The sequence below is a fragment of the Solea solea genome, chromosome 7 (genome assembly GCF_958295425.1).
Source record: "Solea solea chromosome 7, fSolSol10.1, whole genome shotgun sequence".
Lineage (NCBI taxonomy): Eukaryota > Metazoa > Chordata > Actinopteri > Pleuronectiformes > Soleidae > Solea > Solea solea.
In genome coordinates this window covers 21,283,118-21,304,982 of record NC_081140.1, presented here as the reverse complement: position 1 = coordinate 21,304,982, position 21,865 = coordinate 21,283,118, and the positions used below count along the sequence as shown (strand labels likewise).

General features: G+C 38.6%; 3 protein-coding genes and 1 long non-coding RNA gene across 13 annotated transcripts in view; 2 read left to right on the top strand and 2 right to left on the bottom strand.

Moving 5' to 3' along the window:
- Nucleotides 1-1,022: 1,022 nt before the first annotated feature.
- Nucleotides 1,023-6,392, bottom strand: sertad3 (SERTA domain containing 3). 4 transcript variants are annotated; one of them, XM_058634484.1, is made up of 3 exons: nucleotides 5,359-5,600; nucleotides 3,126-3,970; nucleotides 1,023-2,952 (listed from the first exon to the last, which is right to left on the bottom strand). In XM_058634484.1, the coding sequence occupies exons 2-3, from the start codon at nucleotides 3,961-3,963 to the stop codon at nucleotides 2,939-2,941; spliced, it is 852 nt and encodes a 283-aa protein (XP_058490467.1). In that variant the 5' UTR covers nucleotides 3,964-3,970; nucleotides 5,359-5,600; the 3' UTR covers nucleotides 1,023-2,938. The 4 variants fall into 4 exon arrangements, with proteins under 4 accessions (XP_058490467.1, XP_058490466.1, XP_058490465.1 ...); XM_058634483.1 differs by having other exon boundaries at nucleotides 1,023-3,452; nucleotides 3,564-3,970; nucleotides 5,359-5,598; XM_058634482.1 differs by lacking the exon at nucleotides 5,359-5,600 and adding an exon at nucleotides 6,178-6,392 and having other exon boundaries at nucleotides 1,023-3,970.
- On the top strand, nucleotides 5,693-10,138 carry LOC131462915 (uncharacterized). The gene is made up of 3 exons (XR_009240923.1): nucleotides 5,693-5,884; nucleotides 8,160-8,341; nucleotides 9,998-10,138. It is a non-coding gene; the product is annotated as an uncharacterized LOC131462915 (long non-coding RNA).
- blvrb (biliverdin reductase B) lies at nucleotides 7,413-12,692 on the bottom strand. Of its 2 annotated transcripts, none has more exons than XM_058634486.1 (5): nucleotides 12,475-12,692; nucleotides 10,010-10,171; nucleotides 8,395-8,484; nucleotides 8,183-8,311; nucleotides 7,413-7,688 (listed from the first exon to the last, which is right to left on the bottom strand). In XM_058634486.1, exons 1-5 carry the CDS (start codon nucleotides 12,557-12,559, stop codon nucleotides 7,534-7,536), a joined length of 621 nt encoding a protein of 206 aa, XP_058490469.1. In that variant the 5' UTR covers nucleotides 12,560-12,692; the 3' UTR covers nucleotides 7,413-7,533. The 2 variants fall into 2 exon arrangements, with proteins under 2 accessions (XP_058490469.1, XP_058490468.1); XM_058634485.1 differs by having other exon boundaries at nucleotides 8,180-8,311; nucleotides 12,475-12,690.
- Nucleotides 12,693-14,414: 1,722 nt separating this feature from the next.
- Nucleotides 14,415-21,865, top strand: part of LOC131462336 (spectrin beta chain, non-erythrocytic 4-like) — a 56,839-nt gene continuing 49,388 nt past the window's right edge. For all 6 annotated transcript variants that reach the window (XR_009240869.1, XM_058633450.1, XM_058633448.1 and 3 more), the window contains exon 1: nucleotides 14,415-14,746. The gene's annotated coding sequence lies outside the window, so the exon portion shown is untranslated. The remainder of the gene's footprint in view (nucleotides 14,747-21,865) is intronic.

Below are 21,865 nucleotides of genomic sequence, written 5' to 3'. Positions count from 1 at the left end.
AAACCTTTTGTTATGCCCTCATATTTGTCATCTTTTTAGAGACTTTGAAACTCTGAAAAACCTGGACCCTGCACACAGTGATGCTGTGTAACCAGTGGAGGTTTAAGTTTTATGTTCAATCAACAACTGTGCTGGTCTACATGCTGATGTTGCTCTTGGTGGCTGAGCCGGCAGCCTGGAGGAGGAGTTTGACAGATTCCATATACTGTAGATGTGCTGTGTAATTGTGTGAGTGGTAACACTGTGGTGTTAAGAACTTGAAGTGGTCATCAGGACTTGAAAAGTGCTGTGCAAATACAGACCTTTACCATTTGCCCACATTTTCTCTCATGAGGCTGTTTTAGCCTACAGTGGATAAATATCTGGATAGTTCCACCAGTTGGTCAGAACTGAAGAAGTCTTTTGGTTGAGAGGTGAAACATCTTTAACTTGAGCAAGTCCAGGTGGCTACAGCTAACTACTGAAGATGACTGACAACCTTCAGACATTGTGAAATGAAAATAATGGAAATGAGTTTAACAGTCAATTTTGAATCTCCAATTAACCAAACACCAAACTTTTGGCTGAGGGATCCACCAAGTTTTAAAACAACGAAAACTTGGTGTCCCAGAAAATGTGTTCAAAATGTAGTTTCAGCAGGAGTCATGTCCTGACTTATCAGCTTTCATTTAGTGTAATGTGTCCAGTGACAAAGATACAGTATTGATCTTATTTTCCCCATGTCTTGGAACAATAACAGTGTTCTGTGTGCCCGCACTGACAGTGAAAAGATCCCTTCATGTAAAATCTATGTCAACTTGTTCTTTGAGACCTTTTTCTGTAAGGTCTCAACTGACAGGAGAATTTAAAGCCTGTTCAGTTCCAGGCTTCTCACTGCGTTTCTTAGGCTACCACCATAGCTTTTCTTTAGGGTAACAAAATAAAATGGTTTAACATCTAATGTGCTGCTCCCAAACTACTTATTTTATAATAATTTTCACTCTTCAGTCCTCTGTAATTAAAAGAAACAAGACTGAGTCACATAACTTCATGTTTGTGATTTATTAAAAAACAGTACAGGTAAACATCTTTACAATATTTGTATGGAAAAATAAAAGTAAAATAACTGCCATGACAGAATATTATAACACTACTGAACTGTTAAATATGGTAGAAATCAACTCCTCTTCATCAAAACATGAATTATTTGAAACTGAATCCCTGCTGTTTATAAAGGACCTTTGCATAGTAAGCAACTCTGATCCATAAAACAGGATTTAATTGTACAAAAGTCTAACATGCATCATGTGCTATAGCAGTGTTGGTTTAAAAGATGGATCAACATCTAGAACTAGAATTACAGTAAAACACCTTTCTTTTAAACAATATGCATTAACAGAACATTTAACAGAAACCCATTTTATGGGTCTATAAGGGACAATTAAACCAAATTATACATGTAATGTGACTTTTAAATAAATACATAAACCACATGCTCACATGACTCGACACATAAAATGCATATTATTAATAACAAAAGTGCAATATTCAGATGTAAACCAAACAAAAGATGACACCTAGTGGTGCTGATCAGTACTACATCTGCATAATGGGACCTGCTGTGTAGTGGTTGTGATTTAAAATACCGTGAGACACACACCAACAGGCTGGTTGGATGTTCTGGACAGTCACATTTACACTCGTGATATGTTGTATACAATCGCAGTACTGTAAAGGCTCTTTGAATAAAAGCATCTCTAAAAATAAAAGCGACTCTTTCGGGGCTGCACTGTGCATGGAGCCAATAACAGAAACAATGTGTTTTCTGTGCTTCAAACAGCTGCAATCTACCCATCTAAACAAAGAAACACTCGCATAACGGCCTGTCGAACAGAATTTTAAAATTGTGCTTTTTCCTTTAACTGCTACAGGAATAGATAGGTGAAATGTAACCTTACTGCAACTTCAACTGTTCACTGAAATAACCTTCAAGAAGTATGTACATTATTTGAAAGAAAAAAAAAATGTTATGCTAAATGTAGAAAAATACATATTTTCTAAATTTCTTCTCCTGGTCAAATATCTTGATATCAATGATTTCAGAGACCCAACCCCTTTTTTCCTTCTCTTTTAAAACCTTGACCTAATCGCTGCGTCTGATATTGTGCTCCTTATTGAGACTCACTGATAAATGACGGTAAAGAATTTCTTCACAGAAGATCTGACCTCGAACGTTAGTGTTTCTACCATTCTCCATCTGACACCAGCCACATTCACATTCTCTCAGAACTCACATGAACATAACACGTGTGTCACAAGATTTGTCCTACGTCTCAGCCAAAGTCAAGTAAACTGGATCAAACACCGGTCCATGACTGGCTTCTGCTTTTCTTTGACCACAAATAACTCTGGATGTTCAGTGTGAATGCAAGATTCACTTACAGTTGGGGGGCAAAATATAGGGCACTGGCACTGCCTTCAATAAATCCAAACAGCCGAGTCACAGTAAGAACTGTAATAACATTTCATTTTTCAGCAGTTCTTCATTCAGTGACTGATTGCTCATTATTAAAGAGAAAAAACGTTTTCACGCTTAGCTTTCTCCCTCACTTGGCCTGCATTTTTTTCAGAAACACAAAAATGTTTCTTTTTGTATTTCATGATACAAAGAGCTGGCAGACGCATCACAACTGTGCAGCATTTACCTTATACATCCCCAGGGCATTCTTACTACTTTCTAAAACCTACAATACTCTTTTCTTGAGCAACAGATGTATATAAAAAACACAAAGAATAATCGACATGTTTGACAGTCATGCCTTTTGCCCTAAGAATTATGTTTACTTCCACCAAGTTGGTGAAAGGAATTCAGGTTGCTTCTTGTTTAAGTGGTTTTCTCACATTACAATGAAGACGAGGCAATTAGGACTCCACCAGGATCTCCATCAAATGCTCCAGCTCAAGTCCTTGATTCTGGCCAGAAAAGAAAACAGATGGTGGTGAGGAGAGAGAAGGTGAAACTGAGGGTGACAGTGGGCTGAATGAGGAGAATGAAGGCAGGCACTTTAGATTCTGGTTAAGAGAGAAGGACAAAGGGTGCGAGGAAGGAGAGAAAGGCAGCAGGTAACGGGGAAGATCATCCCCACCTGAGTATCCACCCCCATTGCCTCTAAGCCCAAGCACTCCCATGTCCCTTTCCAACAGGGATGTGTCTATATCCTGGAACAGATCTTCCACAGTGAGGTCACTGAGATAGCTGGACCTCGTCGCATCCATGTTGCTCTCTCGTGCTCTGCACTCTTCCTGTTGCTCCCAGCTCCCCCCATATCCCCTGACCCCCTGTTTAGCCCATGCTGCATTTCCTTCAGAAGGCCTCTGCAGATTCTCCAGGGATCGTAGAGGCATCCGCTGAGCTGCCTGTGGACTCCAGTCAATATTTGAGTCCAGTGCAGTGAGAATGGAAGAAATGGCAGCTGAAAGGGAGAAATCAGTATCAGTGGACATGGATCCCCAATCCTCATCTTCCTCACCAACAGACAGGGGAACACCGCATGTATTCAACTGGCAGCTTGCTGAATACCTACTTGTAGCAGAATTGGAGGGGTGATGCGAGGAATCCACAGGGCAGGTGGTAAGTGCTGAGTCACTGTTAATCACTCCTTCTGCAGAGTGATGTTTAGCAGGAACAACTTTGTTCCAACTACTCTCCTGCTCATTCTCCTGAAGTGCAGATAAAGAGCTGCAGGGTGGGATTGGCCCATCTACACACACAGATCTACAGGCCTCCAGGTTGATCTGCCGCAGTGTGTTTGCTATCAGCACAGACCTCCGCAGGCTGGGTTCAGGAAGCTCCTGGCCATGCTGGTACTTGTTCAGAGAGACTGAGAACACAAACTGTCGTTGGCTCTCCCAGGTCGAGCTGCTCCTGTCTGAAACCTCCACATCCTCAGGTGGGAATTTACGCTTCTGCCCCTTCATGATCATCTTTAAACTGCAAAACAAAAGATTAACTGTTAAAAAAAAACCCACATGTAAAGCTCACCTTATCACCTAATGTAAAATATTTTGATCAGTTTTGTCACATGTGAAGGAAAGAAGGGTTTCATATCTCATACACAAAATAGTTATAGTTTTTTTCTAGGGTCAAAATCAGGGCAGCCGATGGCCAACATATGATGCAGATTTTTTGGCCAGTTCCCCTCCTCTGATAATGTGTGATGTTTAATAACAAAAGATACACATAATTACTTAACTTAAACATTTATTTAACAACACTCTTGATTGTTCTCTCAAATTTGTGTTTGGTGTATAACCTGCAGCATATTTATTTACATTACATTTTTAAAATTAATAAACTTAATACGTGAAGTAGTCTATGACAATACTTAACTTTTCGTCAAAAACTTTTGGATTAAAATGTTTTTTCTGACCCGTTATCCAGATGAAGACCGTGTGTGCTGAAAGGCATTCTGGGTAGTGGAGTTTAAATATGCTACATTCCAATGACGTAATTCACTCAAGAAGCTATATGAATGATTGATTCCCCACAAATGGGTGCTTTTGTTCATTAAAAACAAATAACTGTCTCTTTTTGATCATTACTCAGATTCTATATTAAGACAGTACAATCCTTTAACATCACTTCAGGCTGACTTTTTGATAAAAAATAACATTGCTAAGATAAAGTGGCACAAAAAAAGACTGCAAAACAAAAAGTAACGTTAATTCAGTAAATATGTTTAAATGTAACATTAAAGAAAACTAACCGGCCATTCTACTAGAATATCATAGTAGTTGAGATACAGTTAAGACTGGACAATAATTCAATAGCAAATTAATTTGGATAAAACCATTTTTTTTCAAAGGCAACTCATATTTATTTTAAACTACAAATGACTGGAGCTCATATTAGACTTTTACATGACGTTTCTTGCGAAAATTATCAGCATCCAGTCAAAATTTTTTTATCGTGATAGGCCATATTATTCAGATCTGTCTACGGTGCGTTATTAGTTAGTAAATTAGTAAAACATAACACTAATCTTATTCGTTTTGTGACAAACATACGAGTGAAAAACTCGTACATAGAAATAACCGTGTTGATAATTATGGTTGTTAACATTCGGTATGGAGGAGGCTTTTCAGTGAACTGAGTCACAGTATGTTGGGGGTCGTTACGATAGTTTCGTCGTGTAGGAGGGAAAACAAGAATCTTAAGAAAAGGCTAAAATGTTTCAACGCAAGTTAACCTAAAGTAACGGTAAGTGTGTGTGTTGCGTTTTCGCATTAAAATGGCTCGATTTTCTCTTTTTAAAAAGACAAGAAACACGTAAACTTTAAACCGATTAAACGTTTAACGGTATCTTTAAACGAACAGACCTGTTGAATCACTTCCCGTCTCTGGTCCACACAGACACCGCTGCTGCTCGAAAATCAGATTCCCGCTTTTTCTTCGGTCCAGAGGAAAAAACAAATCAGCGTGCCACGATTGTAACTCGTTCAGAATTAAGTCAAAATTGATATTTTCGGGTTTAAAAGTTTTAATAGACGCAGCTCAGTCCTGCTCACCGACTGAATCGTTCTTCTCCCGCCTGTGATTTGAGTCGAACACCAAAACGTTTGCAGTTGGGGGCTGGACGTGCCGAAAGGTATTTTGGGTAGTGGAGTGCAACCGCGCTGCATTCCAATACATACACGTTTTAAATGTACGTTAAATGCACTGCACGTGTACAAAACACCGTGATAACTAAATTAGTTGTGCATTACATTAACGCACTCTCACTTTATTGATTAATACTCACACTGAAATGTGTGTTATTGTGTAATATACATAGCAGTAATTCCTCAATGATGACATCAACGACGACAGAAAGCAGACATGATTGTCTGCAACAAATACGACGACGTGAGTAAAAACACAAACGCAGATGTTATATTGACATGGCTGGGGCTCCCATTCAATATGTTTTATCCCATTTAATATAGTAAAAGTAAAGTTGATGTGAGAACTAATGAGCGGGAACTACTCAATAATCGAAAAAATGTTTTAAAATGTAGGCTACGAGATACGATTATCGATTTAAAAAAAACACACAATCATAAAGTTTGCATCCTACACGTGTCAACGTCCATGCGATTTAATTCATACACATAAGACTCCCCAGCTTTATATTTCAGATTTCGGAAAAACAGATTTACCTGAAAGCTTCCGTCGTCAGGCAGGGTCCTTGAACGCAACTGTGTCCCTCGCTGCCGAAAACCGTCAAGTTTTTACTTTCCTATTTCGGTTTAAATTTCCATAAATTCCAAACAACACTCGACTCAACACCCCACGAATAAGGTATAAAGTCAACAAGTGAGCTAAATTGAAATAAATTACAAAACCTTTGGCTCCTCCTTACAACAGAGGACAAAACAAAAAACCATCAAGTTACCATAAAGCAACTTCCTCCCGGCACACTTTCAAAATTACACTGTGACACCATGTGTCCTGTAATATTCATCTGATTAATTAAAATAAAAAATAACAATTGACCGATGACAGTTATTAAAAATGGCAAAAATAATTACTATTGGTATCAGTAATAGGGTTAAATAGTTAGTCCAGCTTTTATTTTTTAAGGCAGTGTTTCCGGTGTAGTGCTACCTCTGATTGGCTTCCTTGACATGTTACCCACACGTGCTTCTCATCTGACTGTAGAGGGACGTGTTGTCATGGCGAAACTGAAGGTGGTTCCCTTTTATTTTAAATGCCAAAATGTGACAATGATACCAGTGACGCAGAATTAGTTCACTTTAGCTCTACTTTAGTGGTAATGGATCTGTTTATTGTCTTTGTTTAATGAATTTATCTCTCTTTCTTTTTTCTGATGCTTGTTTTTTAATGTGTCCCAATAAAAAAAAATCACTTAATTCAAAACCATAATATGGGTAGATATGGAGATCCCGGTTACTGTCAAAAGTAAATATGTTGACTACATTACAGGGCACCACTCGGTTTTGTTTTGTGTTACAAATAAATTATATGTAACGCTTTCTGACAAACTACCTACATAACTGTAGTGCTGTCTTGTAGCTAAAGAGGACATATTGTAGTAAAGTGTTGGAAAAAAACATGTTAACTTTGCATTTATTCTGTTAATGTATAAAAGAGGTTTGGTTTATTCCCTTGGTTGTTCTCTGTGTTTTGTTTCTACAGCAGTAGAAACAAACTGCTATGAAATAAAAGGCTGCTGTCGATCAAAACAGCAACAGCTGTGGTGCATGTCACATGACATAACACCACAGTTCTATGAAGTCATGTGAAGACACTTATTTACACAGCTCCACAGCTAAAGCACATCCACAGATTGGCAGTAGATTTGAAATATTTCCTTTGGATCAAAGATGATACAAAGTGAACTTAGTGAGACAAAAACAACATACAATAGATGCTCAATCCAAATTATGTTTATTTTTTTTAAAATAGGGACAAAAACATCCTTCATTCATCTCTCAGCGTACACACATAATGTGGAAAACAAAGAAATGACAAGAAGAAGAGGTGTGCATTCTTCATTTATACTCTCCACACACTCCCACAGTCTTGCCGTCCCACTCTGAGGTGGACAGACACTTTACAAAGAAGTGTCCCAGGTCATGTTTAGAGATGGCTTTTCCTGACAGCATGTTCTCTGTCACTGTGTAACTCTCCGTCAGAGGAAGGTCACCTGGAGAGAAAGAACATGACGCATTAAATATTATTATTTTCTTCTTTAAATAACACTTTTGAATATAATTACAAATATTTTATTCATTTGTCTTATATATTAATGCAGGGGTGTCCAAACTTTTTTTTTTTTAACAAGGGCCAGATTTGATTGTGAAGAATCCCGAGGGCCAATGGTCCCTTCAGACCTGTAGCAGTTATACTTGTGCACTGCTTGACTTAAAGCAGGGACTTGACTTGCTTTATTCTTGCAAGAATGACTTTGGACTATATTTGGAGTATCTAAGTATCGTACTGGTTTATCCCCACCAAGGACACCTCAACACTAGAACTGCAGATTCATGCAGAGAAATCTCAATTCAGTGTCATCACAGTTACTAAAACCATTTGTTTTATAAAACACTTAGTGTAAATGGATCATAAAATAGTGCTTGGAACCTAAAATTTATGATTTCTTCCACTTTTGCTGCAGAGATTCTACTTCCTACTGACCACCAATGTGAGGAGGCATGGCGGCCACGTAGTCCAGACCGCACGTCTTCAGCACCGTGTACATCCTGTCGTGGTCCTCCGTCACTGGAACCAGGCGGGGAGGGACTTTGGCACGATCCCACAGCAGGAAGGCTGGATGTGAGGAAGATGAAGGGCAACCGAGTAAGTAATTAATTAATATCTTTTTCCTCTCAGCTGTCAGCAGTGACTCCTACCTGACATGCAGCCGACCACTTTGCGGATCCCACGCGCCCTCATGGCCTCCACAATGTTCTTGGTGCCTTCAGACATCATGGTGGTCGGGCCTGATGAAGGCGCATCAGAAAAAGAACCAACTTTTACTGAAGCTGTGACACTCTAACACAGGGGTCTCAAACTCAAATGAAATGGGGGGCCAATGAGAAGATAAACTGGTCAGGAGGGGGCACACTATTACAACTTTTTTCTCAAAAAACTATGACTTTATTCTCAAAAGCGTACTTTTATTTTCAATATGGCCCTAATACTCTGTATGACAGGGTGATTATGCTTAAAATCATATGACAATACTCCATCATGATCTTGCAGAAATGATATTCAAGAGGATTTCTCCCAATTAATTCAAAATGAGTGAAAGTGGGTTTGTTTTTACATGGAATGATGCATAGTAAATAATAAAACAATATATATTTATGGTGCAAAATAATTATATAATACAAAAAAGAGTTTGAGAGCTCTGCTTTAACACTTCACTCAAGTACAGTATTTCCACAGGATGGCGCTGTACACTCACTTCACTGTGTACAAGTACATACATGAAAACATGTTTTGAGTGTGTAAGTTAAAAATCTTAAATGTGTTCAGTTTTACGCAATTGAAAGATGAATTTCTGAATATTTCAAAACGGAAAAGAAGGGACATTATGAATACAGTCATTTAAAATGTAAATTTGCCAGGTTGTAGCGTGAGGATAATTCCTGCCCGTAGTCCCTTGGCAGTGTTAAAAGGGATAAAAATTTAAATTAATTCAGGAAAACAAAAACATGGAGACATAAGAGCTCACAAAAATGCATACAAGTGCAATTTTGTTTAAAAAGAAAAAAAAAAAAGTTTAATTTTAAAAGTTTTGTTTTATTTCTGAACCATTTATTAGGGTTATTGTCCTTGGTCATGATTAAGATTATGTCAAACTGATCCAACAATATTGCATATTGAGTATAAACTGTATGTTGTGTGTCTTATGTCTTACTCTAGTGAATATTTTATATTTCTGCTTTAGTGTCTTACAGCAGTTGGCATTTGTTGATTACTGCCTTCTACTTCTCTTTCATTTCTTCTTCTTGATCCCCATATTTCACATTTTTACACAATTATAAACCTGCCGTCCTCCTTGAGAACAGTGAACTTATGCTAAGCTCAACAGAAAAATGTGAGATGCAACTAATACTGCTATTAGATTAGTGGTAAATGTTTTTTTTTGTTTGTTTTTTTAATAAATGTTTAAAAATGTTGTAAATATAAAAATGGATGTGGTTCCTCTTGAGGTCAACCAAAAATAAGAATATGTTATTAACTAAATGGCCACTGGAGGGAGGCAGCTCCACTGTTTGCAAAAAAGAACTATGCTTGATTTATAACATCAATAAACAATTCCCTGACGGGTTAATGGCCTCCATCACTAATTTCGGGTCTTCTCCAATAGCACATGATGTTATGTCGGTAAATTATGTTTCCATTTAGAGCCATCATGATCGGTTGTCACTTGAATAAACATGACTTGGACAATGTTTTCTTCTCCTATAATGTTTGTTTGTTTGAGTGATTGTTTGTTTGTTGTAGGTGGAGCCCTACTCAGGTTGTTGCGTGTCCCCAGGATGATGATGGCAGCATCCTGGCCCTCCATGGTCTTCTTCACATCCTCTTTATTCAGCACATCCCCCACCACCACTCTGCACGCCTTGTGGTCAGCGGGCAGCCTGGCTGGGTCCCGCACCAGCACCGTCACATTGTATCCTGGAGGACGACACGCGGACTTTTAACAGGTCAACACAAACGTGTCACAAGAACATAGCATTTGCATTACATTTCATATTCTACAGCCTCAGGCCATTTGTATGTTCCATTGACACTGTGGTGATATTACAAACGCTGCAGGATTTCTAATTCATATCTTGCATGATGATGTTTTCATCAAGGTTATGCAAATGAGAGCCTGGTTGGACCCTTGGAATGACCTTTAAAAACTTCAGCTTGTATGATCTAGTGATATCCAGTGGTGAAACTGTGTACTGCAACGGTACTTTTTCCCAGGTGGCCTTCAGGTAACAGACAAATGCAGCTTCCAATAATTGAGTTATCAGATAGTTATTCAGTGAAATGTTTTAATTAAATAAGTCAATAGATAAATAGGTTAAAAAATACCTACAAATGAACTCAGTAGAGCCAGTGTTTGGTTTGTTTGTTTGTTGGTTGGTTTGTTCTGGGCAGCTGTAAAAACATGAAACGCACCTGTTTCCTTTGCGTTTAATAAACAAATACAGCAGGAACCAGAGTTGGTGACACAGTACTGTCAACCGTTTCAGTGGTTGTTGTCTGAAACTGTCACTTTCACCTGACTGGTTACAGTGCAGCAGTGCCGGCACACGCCGTTATGGGGCCCTTAGCAGAATTTACCTGTGCTTGTCTATTAATGATACAAATGTAACATGAATAATAAACTGCCTTAATAAGTGTCACTCTCTTTTAAAAAAATATTGGAGGGACACTTGGGCACTCTCTTATTCAAAGTGAAGCAATCAGTGTGGTGATACTGAACTTTGCAGACTGCTTCCGCCACAAAAAAAACACCAGATAAACACTATTAAGATATCTAAATATATCTTAAAAAATGTTTGGGTTTTTTTTCCACACACACTGCTGGGGCTGGTCATGGGGCTGTGCAGTGCAGCATAACTACTGCCTGAACTGTAGTACGAACTGATTTCAGTTCAGACTTTTCCAGAAGCTTTGTAATAACTTCACCCGCCATGAAGGAGAAGGTGACCCCACCCTCACTGAACAGGCCAGATAGTGACATCTTCCTCTCACAGCTTTCTGTGTCCCAGCCTGTTGTGACTGCACAATCTGTAACGTCCAACATGACTCAGAATTTTTTCTTTATACCTCATAGTAAGTGGGAGGAAAGGAAATGAAAATCCAGCTACATCAAATTAATCTCATGACTTTGTATGTAATGTGTGTGTGTGTGTGTGTGTTTATGTTTAATTTTTATGGTTATTTATGCCAATTCACCTATAAATTCACCAATATCTTACATTTAAGAAGATGTTTCTTTCTTCAGTCTTTGAAAACAATTAAAGTCACACTGGCCCATGTCGTCAAAATCCTTTCACCATAGTTTTGACCTAGTATTGGTAATATTTATGGTGATAATATGCTTTAAAGATGACACACACACAACACACAAGGAAATGTTGAAGTTGACACCAAACACTATGAATAAACTGAGGAATCTGTTTTAAAACAATGGGCACAATCAAGACAATTATCCAGCTCTAAATCTGGGTGCCTAAACCTTTTATTTATTGTTTTATTTTTATTTGTTTTACCTAATGGAATTCTATTATGAAGAGCAACCTTATTTCATCTTATTGATAATTTAAACATTTACTTTTCTAACCTGATGTAACAGGCAAGTCCAATTGAACCACTTCTTTAACTCTCATCTTCAAACTCCCACTGAATATGTAAAGTACTTTACAATGTACAAATGTTACACATATATAATATAACATTACACCATATACTATTATGTGCTTAAGGTGTACTTTATAACAATTAGAACAAACTTTACCTTTATTGATTTAAGTGCTGAAACTACTATTATTTTCATCTCATGATCAATGCTTCCAAAACTATGAGACGATGTTTTCAAATGTCTTGTTTTGTACACGAACCAAAATTATTCCGTTTTGAAGATTTAGAAGAGTTATATGGAGCAAAGAAACACGAATTTATTCACATTTAAGAAGCTGAAAACACAGAAAACTTGATTTAATTTTTATTCTTTAAAACAACAACACTGAAACAGGTCGAATCGATGATCAAAATAGTTGACGGTTAATTTAGTAATCTATTATGAATCAGTTAACCGTTTCAGCAGACAACGGGCGTCTTTATTTATCGTTTACCTGTACTGTGAATGAATTATTGACTTTCATATCTTAATAAGACATTGACTATTATGTACTCACATATGTTACATGTATAGAGTGTAGTGTACACCTGTGTGTGTCCCTGTGGTCTGTATTCCTTACCTGCAGACACGGCTAGAGGCAGAGTTGCGAGCCCGGTCATTCCCGTTGATCCAAATATCGCGACATTTTTGACGGACTCCGACATTGTGAGAGACAGGACAGTGACGACGACTTGTCAGTGAAATCAAACTGTGTTCGGAATCGATGGCTACTTTCAGTTAAAAGCTCAACAACATTTCTGCGTGAAGAGAGAAACGCCTCCTTCCCATGACAGAGCGGAAGAGCAGCTCAGACTCCTCCTCTTCCTCCTCCTCCTGCTGCGGCGAGAATTAAAGGATCCCTGTTAATCTGAAGACAGTCACTGCAGTAAAGTGAGTTTAATGGTCGTTTTAATATCACATTACACCTCAGTCAAATCCTCTTTGTTCTTTTCCAGTGGACGAAGAAGCTCAGAAGTAGAAAAACAGCAGTGACAAATATCGAAAGTTTGACATTTTAATGAAAACTACTGTACATGTACTCAGTATTTGAGTTGGGTTTTATTTTGTATTTTTGTTGTATTCAGGCTTCTGTGCTTCCAGTAATTATAAAGGTTTAGCCATGGTCATACACATACAGTAGCTGTTGTTATTTTAGTTTTGGAACTCAGCTTTTCATTGTTTAAAACTTATTAATGAACTTGAATCATCACACACACACACACAGATGAGGCAGATCTCCTTAAATCAGACTCAAGTGCATTTATATAATCATTTCTTTCCACTGAAATCATAGCCCATAACACTGGAACAGATCCATCGACTCCTTGTTCCTGATGAAGTCTCTTATGACATCAAATTGGCCAATTTAACTTTTGGTTTTTACATGTGGGCCCCCATTTTTTAAAGATCACAAACCATGACCACTCAGTTCAACATAAACAAATGTGTCCATCATATAGTTTGTACATACAACCTTTTTGTCGTTTCCAGCCAAACCTAAAAATGTAACACACATTTCAATAAATAAATGAATAAATAAATATGTCTGATTTCAAACATGCATACAACTTGCACTCAAATGCAGTAGAATTAAAGCTATACAGGCAGGCTGGTGTACATGATAAATGTCAATGGAGATTTACAGGTGTGACTTTACATTTAACAGTATTTTTTGGTATATATGAACTGGTACATTACGAAACACCTAACATTTTAGACAGAGAAAAGTTTCTATATACCAGCCATTGCCAAAATTAAGAGTTTTGATGTCGACTCTGATCAACACATGACACTAATTCCCATATATATGTATATATGTATATATTTGACAGTTTTAAATTAATTATCCATCAACACAAATAGCAATTTACAAAATTGGGTGAAAATGCTGAAATGTTAGGCCTGTATACTGACCAGCTGACACTAATTTACACAGTATGGTGTCACAATTACCTACTATACTAGGTCAGATAAAAGAAAAATAACACATTATTTAAACGCCAAGACTTCGTTTTAGTCCTCATAGGTATGTGTTAAAATCTAACTGAACATTTTAAAACACTTATTGATATTTAATGACCTTTTGACTCACACTTTGATAATCACTGACTTGACATGACATGTTCCTACGGTATTCAATTTAACTTTTTTTTCTTATTTATAAGTTCTGCCAAGTATTTAAGCCTTTTTTCTTTCTTTTTCCTACAAAACAAAACAATACTTTATTAATATTTTACTATTTTTGTCTGTAGTATGTGAACTGTAGTGAACTCTCTCTCACCCCTCCCCCCACTCCCTCCCTCCCCCTCCTCCTTTGGTTTTGCTTTCTTTCTTTCTTTCTTTCTCTCTCTCTCCCTCTCTTTCTTCCCCTCCTTATTTGTATCCACCCCCCCCCCATTCCTTCCTTCCGTCCCTCACTCTCTACCCCTCCTCTCTCTCTCGCCGCACTGATGCTGATATTTCTCTCCAGCATCACCAGCGGAGAGCAGCAGCAGGAGGAGGAGGAGGAGGAGGAGGCAGTGTCAGGTGGAAACGGGAACCACTGTGGATCATCATCATCCTCATCGCCACCTTCCACCGGCTCGGATCCTCAGCCCGGCCGGCGGTGACCGCTGCAGGCACGCAGCGCCCCCTTTTTCATGCGCCACGCACGGCATCGTGTCCCCACGGTGCACGGTGCACAGTCTGCGGACTCTTTCTGTCCAGACAAACCGCTTACTCTACCCAAAATCGAGGGAAGATCCAGGGGCGTCCATTGATAAACCGCTGTCCTCACAGATCCAGCCCTGTAGGGGTCTTCGGCGTTAGAGGAGGACACATCTGACCTGAGGACGCGGACAGCGAAGCCGGAGGTAAGGCAGAGACTCTGAGGACAGACAGGACGCGTCCTTTCACAGTGGAATGTCCTTTTCTTTAGTCATTCCTTGTGAGAGAGCACGGAGTGGAGGTGCATGGTGTTATTTTGTGCACACACACACAGACGCCGGCCTGCATTTGGGTGCAGGTTACCGCAGTGAGCCTGTGGAGGGACGCGCTGCTGCTTCATGTGTTTTACAGTATTTACGCTTCCTGCCGCAGCTTGTTGACATAATTTGAAAGGATAAACGGGGTAAGATGCAAAATAGTGGCCTAGTGCACAAGCTGTGGGCTTCACTCTGCACCACCTCACTTCAGACTATGAACGACAACTTAAAATCACAACTGTATGTTTATTTTTGCGTCATTTTAAAGGTCTGGCTGCATTTGCCCCAGTGAATTTAGCCACTGAAGTTTCCTGTAGATATTTGCTGTAATGCTGTACAGTGTAGACTATGTAATGCAGGAAGTTATAGTGTGTCTGTGGTCCCAGTATTTGACCTTAGGGATGAGACATGATTTTATTACCCACTGCAATAAAAGCAAAAACACTCAACATATGTAGATTTAGAGAATTTCTTGTAATGTGATAGAGTGACTTGGAAATTCAGTGTAGCTCGCCTGCATGCAGTCCTAGTGTTTTTTTTTGAAGTGCTACAAGGAGCAGTCTGCATCATTAAAGGACCTCATGATTTAGAATGATCTGATTTAAACTCACAGTATGTAATTTCTGCCAGTAATAACAAAAATGCCTAGATTGATGATGCTGTGAAGCAGTGTGGATTCATGGGAATTGTTGTTCTGCTACAGAAGCCCTCTCCATAAAATGTGAGCACTTTGGAGGCAGAACAACAGTAAACAGCAACGAGTACTCGTGATGCACTAGTGACAAACACTCAATAACATGAAAATAAGAAAAGACAACACACTGGCTAATTAGTATTACAAAAAATGACGTAATAGCAGACGGTAAAGTGGCTCATGTAAGTACACTACACAAAATATAGAACATTAATCTTGTTGTTTTAGATATTTTAATGAAGAAATGTTACACATTATATCTTTAAGGGTCAATTTTGTAAGAATTGGTGACATCTAAAGGTGAGACTCCTACACTCACCACCTCATTTTTTCCATGTGTGTCAGGGAACTGTGGTGGCCATACTATGGTCAACACGTGTGTCAGCTGATGAGGTTTCACAACTTTATCCACTTCCTCTGCTGATTGCCCTTTCATCGTTGGTTTATGTTGTAGGATTGTTTTGGGCAGAGCAGCTCCTCTTCATGTGCTTTATGAGCTTCCACATTTCAATTCAAAAGAGCAAACAAAACACGCACTGGCTGGTTTGTCCTGTGAAAACATGATGGTACAAAATGGCAGACTTTGCAAAAAGATAAGCCTAAAATTAATATAAAAGGTTTCTTTTTATAGGTTACAAAATGAAAACCTAACAATTCTAGTTTTAAAGGGGTTTTACATTAATATATTACACTCTTTCATTCTTAAGGGACATGTTTTTGTAACGTTACATCACTTTGTCAAATGTTTCGACAACTGTAATTATAGAATCTTGGTCAGTATAATCATGACAGGAGATTATTTCACTTCGGCTTCCCCTCATGGTGTCAGCTGTACGTGAATCCTCGGGTGAGAGTCATAATTATTTTTAGGATATTTTACGTGCATTGGTAACTAAAGGCTGGCGTTGCTGACGTTGTGTCCCTGTGCGAGGATGTTTAATCCAGTGTTACCTAAATTTTTTCCCTGCGTTCAAATGCAGAGGGCATTTAATCTCTTCTGTAGTTAAACGAACATACTTTCCTTCATACTCGTGTCGCAGCACATGTAGATATACATTGTCTTCATTGTGTAAAATAAATAAATATTCCAAAGTAAACGTTGGCCCTAATGCTAATTGTGAACTATAATCAAAGTTACTTTTATTTTGCTGAATAGTATACTGTAGCGAATGCTGTGTAAAGTGGCAGTGTTTTAATGTAATGGAAGATAGTGGCATAGCAAATGTTAACGACATAGTACAGCTCTCTGAGACGTTCTCTTGTTGTGGTCCTTGTCTTGTGTGGATGACAGGAGCCTCTGCTGGACACTGACGCTCTCTGAAGTGCTCTGCTGCTGCTGTTCTGTTGTTTCTTTGGTCCACTATAGGTGACTTTTAGGATTAAGTCTTGTGGGCTTGCCAACTCAGAACTGGGCGTCAGCTGCTGCTCTTGCTTATAGATGTTGTTTGAGGTGAAGTGAGTGGAAGAGACTCTCAGTGCAATGTATAAAGTGCGCACTGTGTGACGTCAGTGAAGGATTCTGTGTGTGTGTGTCTGCTTTCATCCTTGTAAGATCAATCCAGTCTTGGGTATTTTTGGAGTCAGCATGTTATGACTGCAGGGATTTGTTGCAAAGCAAGCCAAAGGCATTGATGTTGATGATGATTGCTGTCTGTCTGTCAATCAATCTATTAGGGGTGGATCAAAATATCAATTTGGCAATATGACGTCTTCCTTCCTCGTGCAATACAATACTCGATACGCCAGGACAAATATCAATATTTAAATGAATAAATTATAAGTAAAGTAAAGTAAACACTCCGTGCCAGTTTCACTCGCCGGCCATCACTACCTCAGTAGCGGTGGTGCTGCTCAAATGAATGAGGGAAACTTAGGCAGAAGTTACCTGGCTGAAGAAGAGTCAGTTTACAGTGGGATAATTGCGGCGAAAGCTACGTTAAGAGATGCTTCATACATGTTCAATACATTTAATGCACATTGTTCTCTTGAATAAATAGAGAAATCGTGCTACACTTTTAACTTTTCACAGACGTTTTGTTTTCTTCAGTGAAACACATATCGTGACCTATCAATATATGATTGTCTTACAATATATTGATTATCACAGAATCATTCTATCGTGATATTATTGGTATCGTGGACCATGTGACCGCGTATCGTCTCGTGATTCCCACCCCTACAAACAAACAAAAAGCTTTCGAATCTTCACTTCGACTGTTCCCTTGAATGAAAACTCATCTGCCTTTTTTCAAAGTGAGGGACACATGAGGAAAATTAGGGTTTCGTGTAATTTCATGGTTTAAAATATTAATATATCTAATCTACTTCACTCTGCCACAGCCCAAAGCTGCTCAGTGTGAAGTCACCGTTAGAAAGACTCCAGTCTGAACTGTTTAGCGTGGCTTATCCAACTTTATTGATCTTTGTTCCTGTTAATCAAGAGCCTTTACAGAAAGTACCTGTGGTGGAAAGGTATTTAAGGCAATTGTATCTGTTCATACATCTTTCAACCATCTGTACAACTACAGGAAAACTTTCCTTTATAGCAGTATTAGTGCCTCCACTAAACCAAAGTTTAGACGTTGGGTTCAGTCAGCGGTGTATTCTTGGTTATTTCCCTCTTTCCCTGAGTAGAAAGGTTAAGGTTAAATGGCTGGTGTTTGACAGCAGTGTAAATGTTTTTTCCGTATCACTATCTGATATATGCAGTGAACATACCGTAGGTTGTTCAAGAGGTGACACACACACACACACACATGTAAGAGTGTTTTAGTCTGTTTGTTGGAGCTCCATGTTGAGATCAGAGAGGCTGCTGCTGTGTGACTGTTTGATCCTTGAGGGCTGGAGCAGTCGACAGTGTCTGTGTCCTGGACTGACATGTGAACATGTGAACTCTTGTGGAGATAAAAAAAAGGACAATCCTTTAGAACCAGACTGAATCTCGAACCAGGATTATTTTATTTTTTACTTGAAACAACAGGATCCAGAATCCACATTTGTCCAGATCTTGTGTTTAATCGACTGTTCTGCACCAGGTTTACTGTTTAAAAGCTGCAGACACATGAGAAATGACATATGTAAAAAAGTATCTATATTCAACTATCAAATTCATTGTAAAAAAAACTTGTGTATGAGTCACAGCACTGAGCAGCAGATTTATTCCCATCACTTTTATGTTGGTGCAGTTCTGTGGTCTTAGGTGTTGATTACTGACCAGCTTCACATCCTGGCTGCTGTGAAGGCATCAGCATTACTCAGCACATTATGTTTGAAGCCGTTGTAAAGAAGCTGCATTTCAAAGCCTCGTTGAACCAAGTAAAGAGTGACATTGATGCACGTTTTTTCCCATAAACCATAGGGAGTAAGGACATTTTGGCTGGTTCTCAAATTCTGTCCTTAAAAGGGCTTTTTGAGGGTTAAGACTTGGTTTTAGGGTTAGGGTTAGGCTGGTTAAGGTTAGGGTAAAGGGTTATGGAATGCATTATGTGTGTCTGAGTTTTGCCACCTTTATTCTAATAATGAGACTCAGCTGTTGAGAAATCAGTCAGCCCCCGAGTCAATACTATGTTTGCAATCCTCTCTCTCACACACACACACACACACACACACACTGGTTTTCATGACTTCAGAGGACATTGTATTGATTTAATTCATTTTCTGGAGAGGAGACTTACTCTAACCTTAACCATAATGACTACTGGCCTAATCCTAACCCTGACCCCTGACCTTAACCTAAGTAACCCTGACCTCAGCATTACTTTAAAACTTGTCTTCACCTTAAAATGTAGCAATTTACGTTATTGGGACTTTATTTTTGTCCCCATAAGGAAGGCAAGTCCTCATAATGTGATTGGGTGAACAGATTTAGATCCCCACAACATAAGGAATACCAGATACACACACACACACACACACACACACACCCTCCAGGCTGTGAGACTGACTGAAAGACACCAGGTGGTTGAGGTTAGGCGAGGATCATGGAAAGACAGAAGACATAACGCACACACACAGAGTATTTGGACTGACATGACTCTCTTCTCTAAACCAGTGATGAGTTTTGATGTTGATGTTGATGTTGATGTTGACGTTACATGATCACATGTAACTCTGATAACATACAGTACAGTCGGTTCTTACACAGTCTGCTCGTATACTGTAGGTCTCTACTATGAGTTTGTCTTTTAATATATTCATTCTACAGTCTGTCGACAGCAGAGACTGAAAAAATATCAGTTTCTTTCTCCATCTCTTGTGTCACAACTTCTGATGACCTCCTGTCTTGTAGTATCAGTCTAGTACTATTCCAATTAATGATGAACAGTTTGAGTCGTTTTTGAAGCAAACAGTTGGTGTTTTGGTTGGTTTTAGTGACAAATCCAGAAAATAACAAGCAGATGAATTCATTCGTTACAATACTTTGACAGGTACTGAACTGAAATACTTAAATGACACTGTTTTTTCTGTAAAGATCTGGTTTGTTTACACGTTTTATATAGCTGCAAACAAACTGTTGTTTCCATCATATTCATTCAGATACAACAGATTTATTGTAGTTTTCACTTCTGTTGGGTTGTGCCGCAGTCCTCCATCTGCCTCATCATCGCACAGAAAAAAAGCCCTGTAATGTTTCACTGTTTTTCTCTCCAGGGGTAACAGCTCTAAGTGCATGTGCACAACTACCCCTCCTCTCTCTGTCTTACAGGACACACTGACATTTACTCAATATAGCTATGTTGTTTTCCAGTGGGTTAGGTTTAGTGACAGCGGTGAGCTTGTGTTTTGTTGTGGTGGAGAGGGAGGGAAGGAGGCCGGGGGGGGGGAGACCAGAGAAGGGGTGTGATGAGGAGAAGACAAAGAGATTTACTGCTGAAAGGTTGAGGCAAAAACCTCTAAACCTTTCACAGCAGCAGCTTCACTCACTAACTCACTCACTCACTCACTCACCCAGCATCACTTTGAATCTTTTAATTGAAATCTTAATTAATCAACCCAAAAACCCGATGATCACAAAAATCCTTTGATCCAATTTTCATTAATTAGATTTGATTGAGCTAATATTTCTGTGTGTGTGTGTGTGTGTGTGAGAGAGAGAGAGAGAGAGAGAGATGTAGGGATGTGGGATAGATGGGGGAAGGGACTAAGGACTGAGGGGGTTTGAGAGGGAAAGCCGGAAAGGACATTTTTCATTCTATGTTATCTTTCAAGGCGTTTCAAGGACAGGGGCTCCTGTGGTGCAGCGAGAAGTCAACACTCGTGGTCAGATATTTGTTTGAGCCAACAAATATCTGACCATGGAAGTTAATATTTCCCTCTGATTAGTTTTTATTTCAGCTGCAGTGAGTTGTATGTGAAATCAAAACCGAAACACCCATGACGGTTTGTGTATGAAAGAACAGATTTCCCAGCCCGCTTCAAAAGTGTTAATATACTGTATTTATATAGAGTAAAAAGTGCAAATCTTCACTCTGGTTTCCATGATTCCAATTCTGATTTTGTACAGTTCGGCAACACAGACATAATGTACTATAATATGTTTTGTTTTTTAAGTATTAATGACAACAATCAATAACAAAAACTAAAATTCTATCTCACAAGGTGAACACTCAAAATCTAATCAGGACTTACATGCACAGACATTTTTACTGATCATATAACCCTTGATCAGTCTCGTATAAAGTACCTAAAAGCGATACTTGAGTAAAAGTACAAGTATCTTACAGAAAATGACTTTGGTAGAAATTGAAATCACCTTTTATAATATAACTTAAGTAAAAGTCTTAAAGTATATGGCATTTACTGTACTTATGTATCAAAAATAAGAAGTTATAAGCTTTTACAAGTAAGGGTTTGTCACTTAAACATTACATGACCAAACAGCCTAAAAGCAATTAAATAACTGCCTTATTTAAAATGGGACCCCTGATGTTCTGTGAATCCATCCTTTCTTTTTTTTACGAAGTTCTCTTAGCCCTTTTTCAATTTTTCAGTTTTAGCTTTCATTTGAAGCTAAAACATTAGAGGAGAGGCAACCAACTTTTTCACGTTTGCACATTTCCAACTCTTACCCTGTACTCTATGAGGTTTAGAAGTTATTTTTATTGCCTGGTTTTCAGCTGTCAGTGAACGAGACGGGAGATCTACTCTTAGATCTTTGAATCATCACAGAGGTTTTATTTCAGGCTTCTCTGGTGAAAAATGCTCTGATTCCAAAGGCAGGTGCTACATCATTCATTAACTGTTCCCCGGATGTTTTTATATACAGTATATATGTGTACATATACGTATATGTATATACATATATATACATATAT

Coding starts and splice junctions, on each gene's coding strand:
- sertad3 (XM_058634482.1), bottom strand. CDS start 3,963: ATGATCATGAAGGGGCAGAAGCGTAAATTCCCACCTGAGGATGTGGAG.
- blvrb (XM_058634485.1), bottom strand. CDS start 12,559: ATGTCGGAGTCCGTCAAAAATGTCGCGATATTTGGATCAACGGGAATG. Junction 8,485..10,009: donor GGGGACACGCAACAACCTGA/GTAGGGCTCCAC, acceptor CGCCTTCATCAG/GCCCGACCACCATGATGTCT. Junction 8,312..8,394: donor AGTGGTCGGCTGCATGTCAG/GTAGGAGTCACT, acceptor CCTCACATCCAG/CCTTCCTGCTGTGGGATCGT.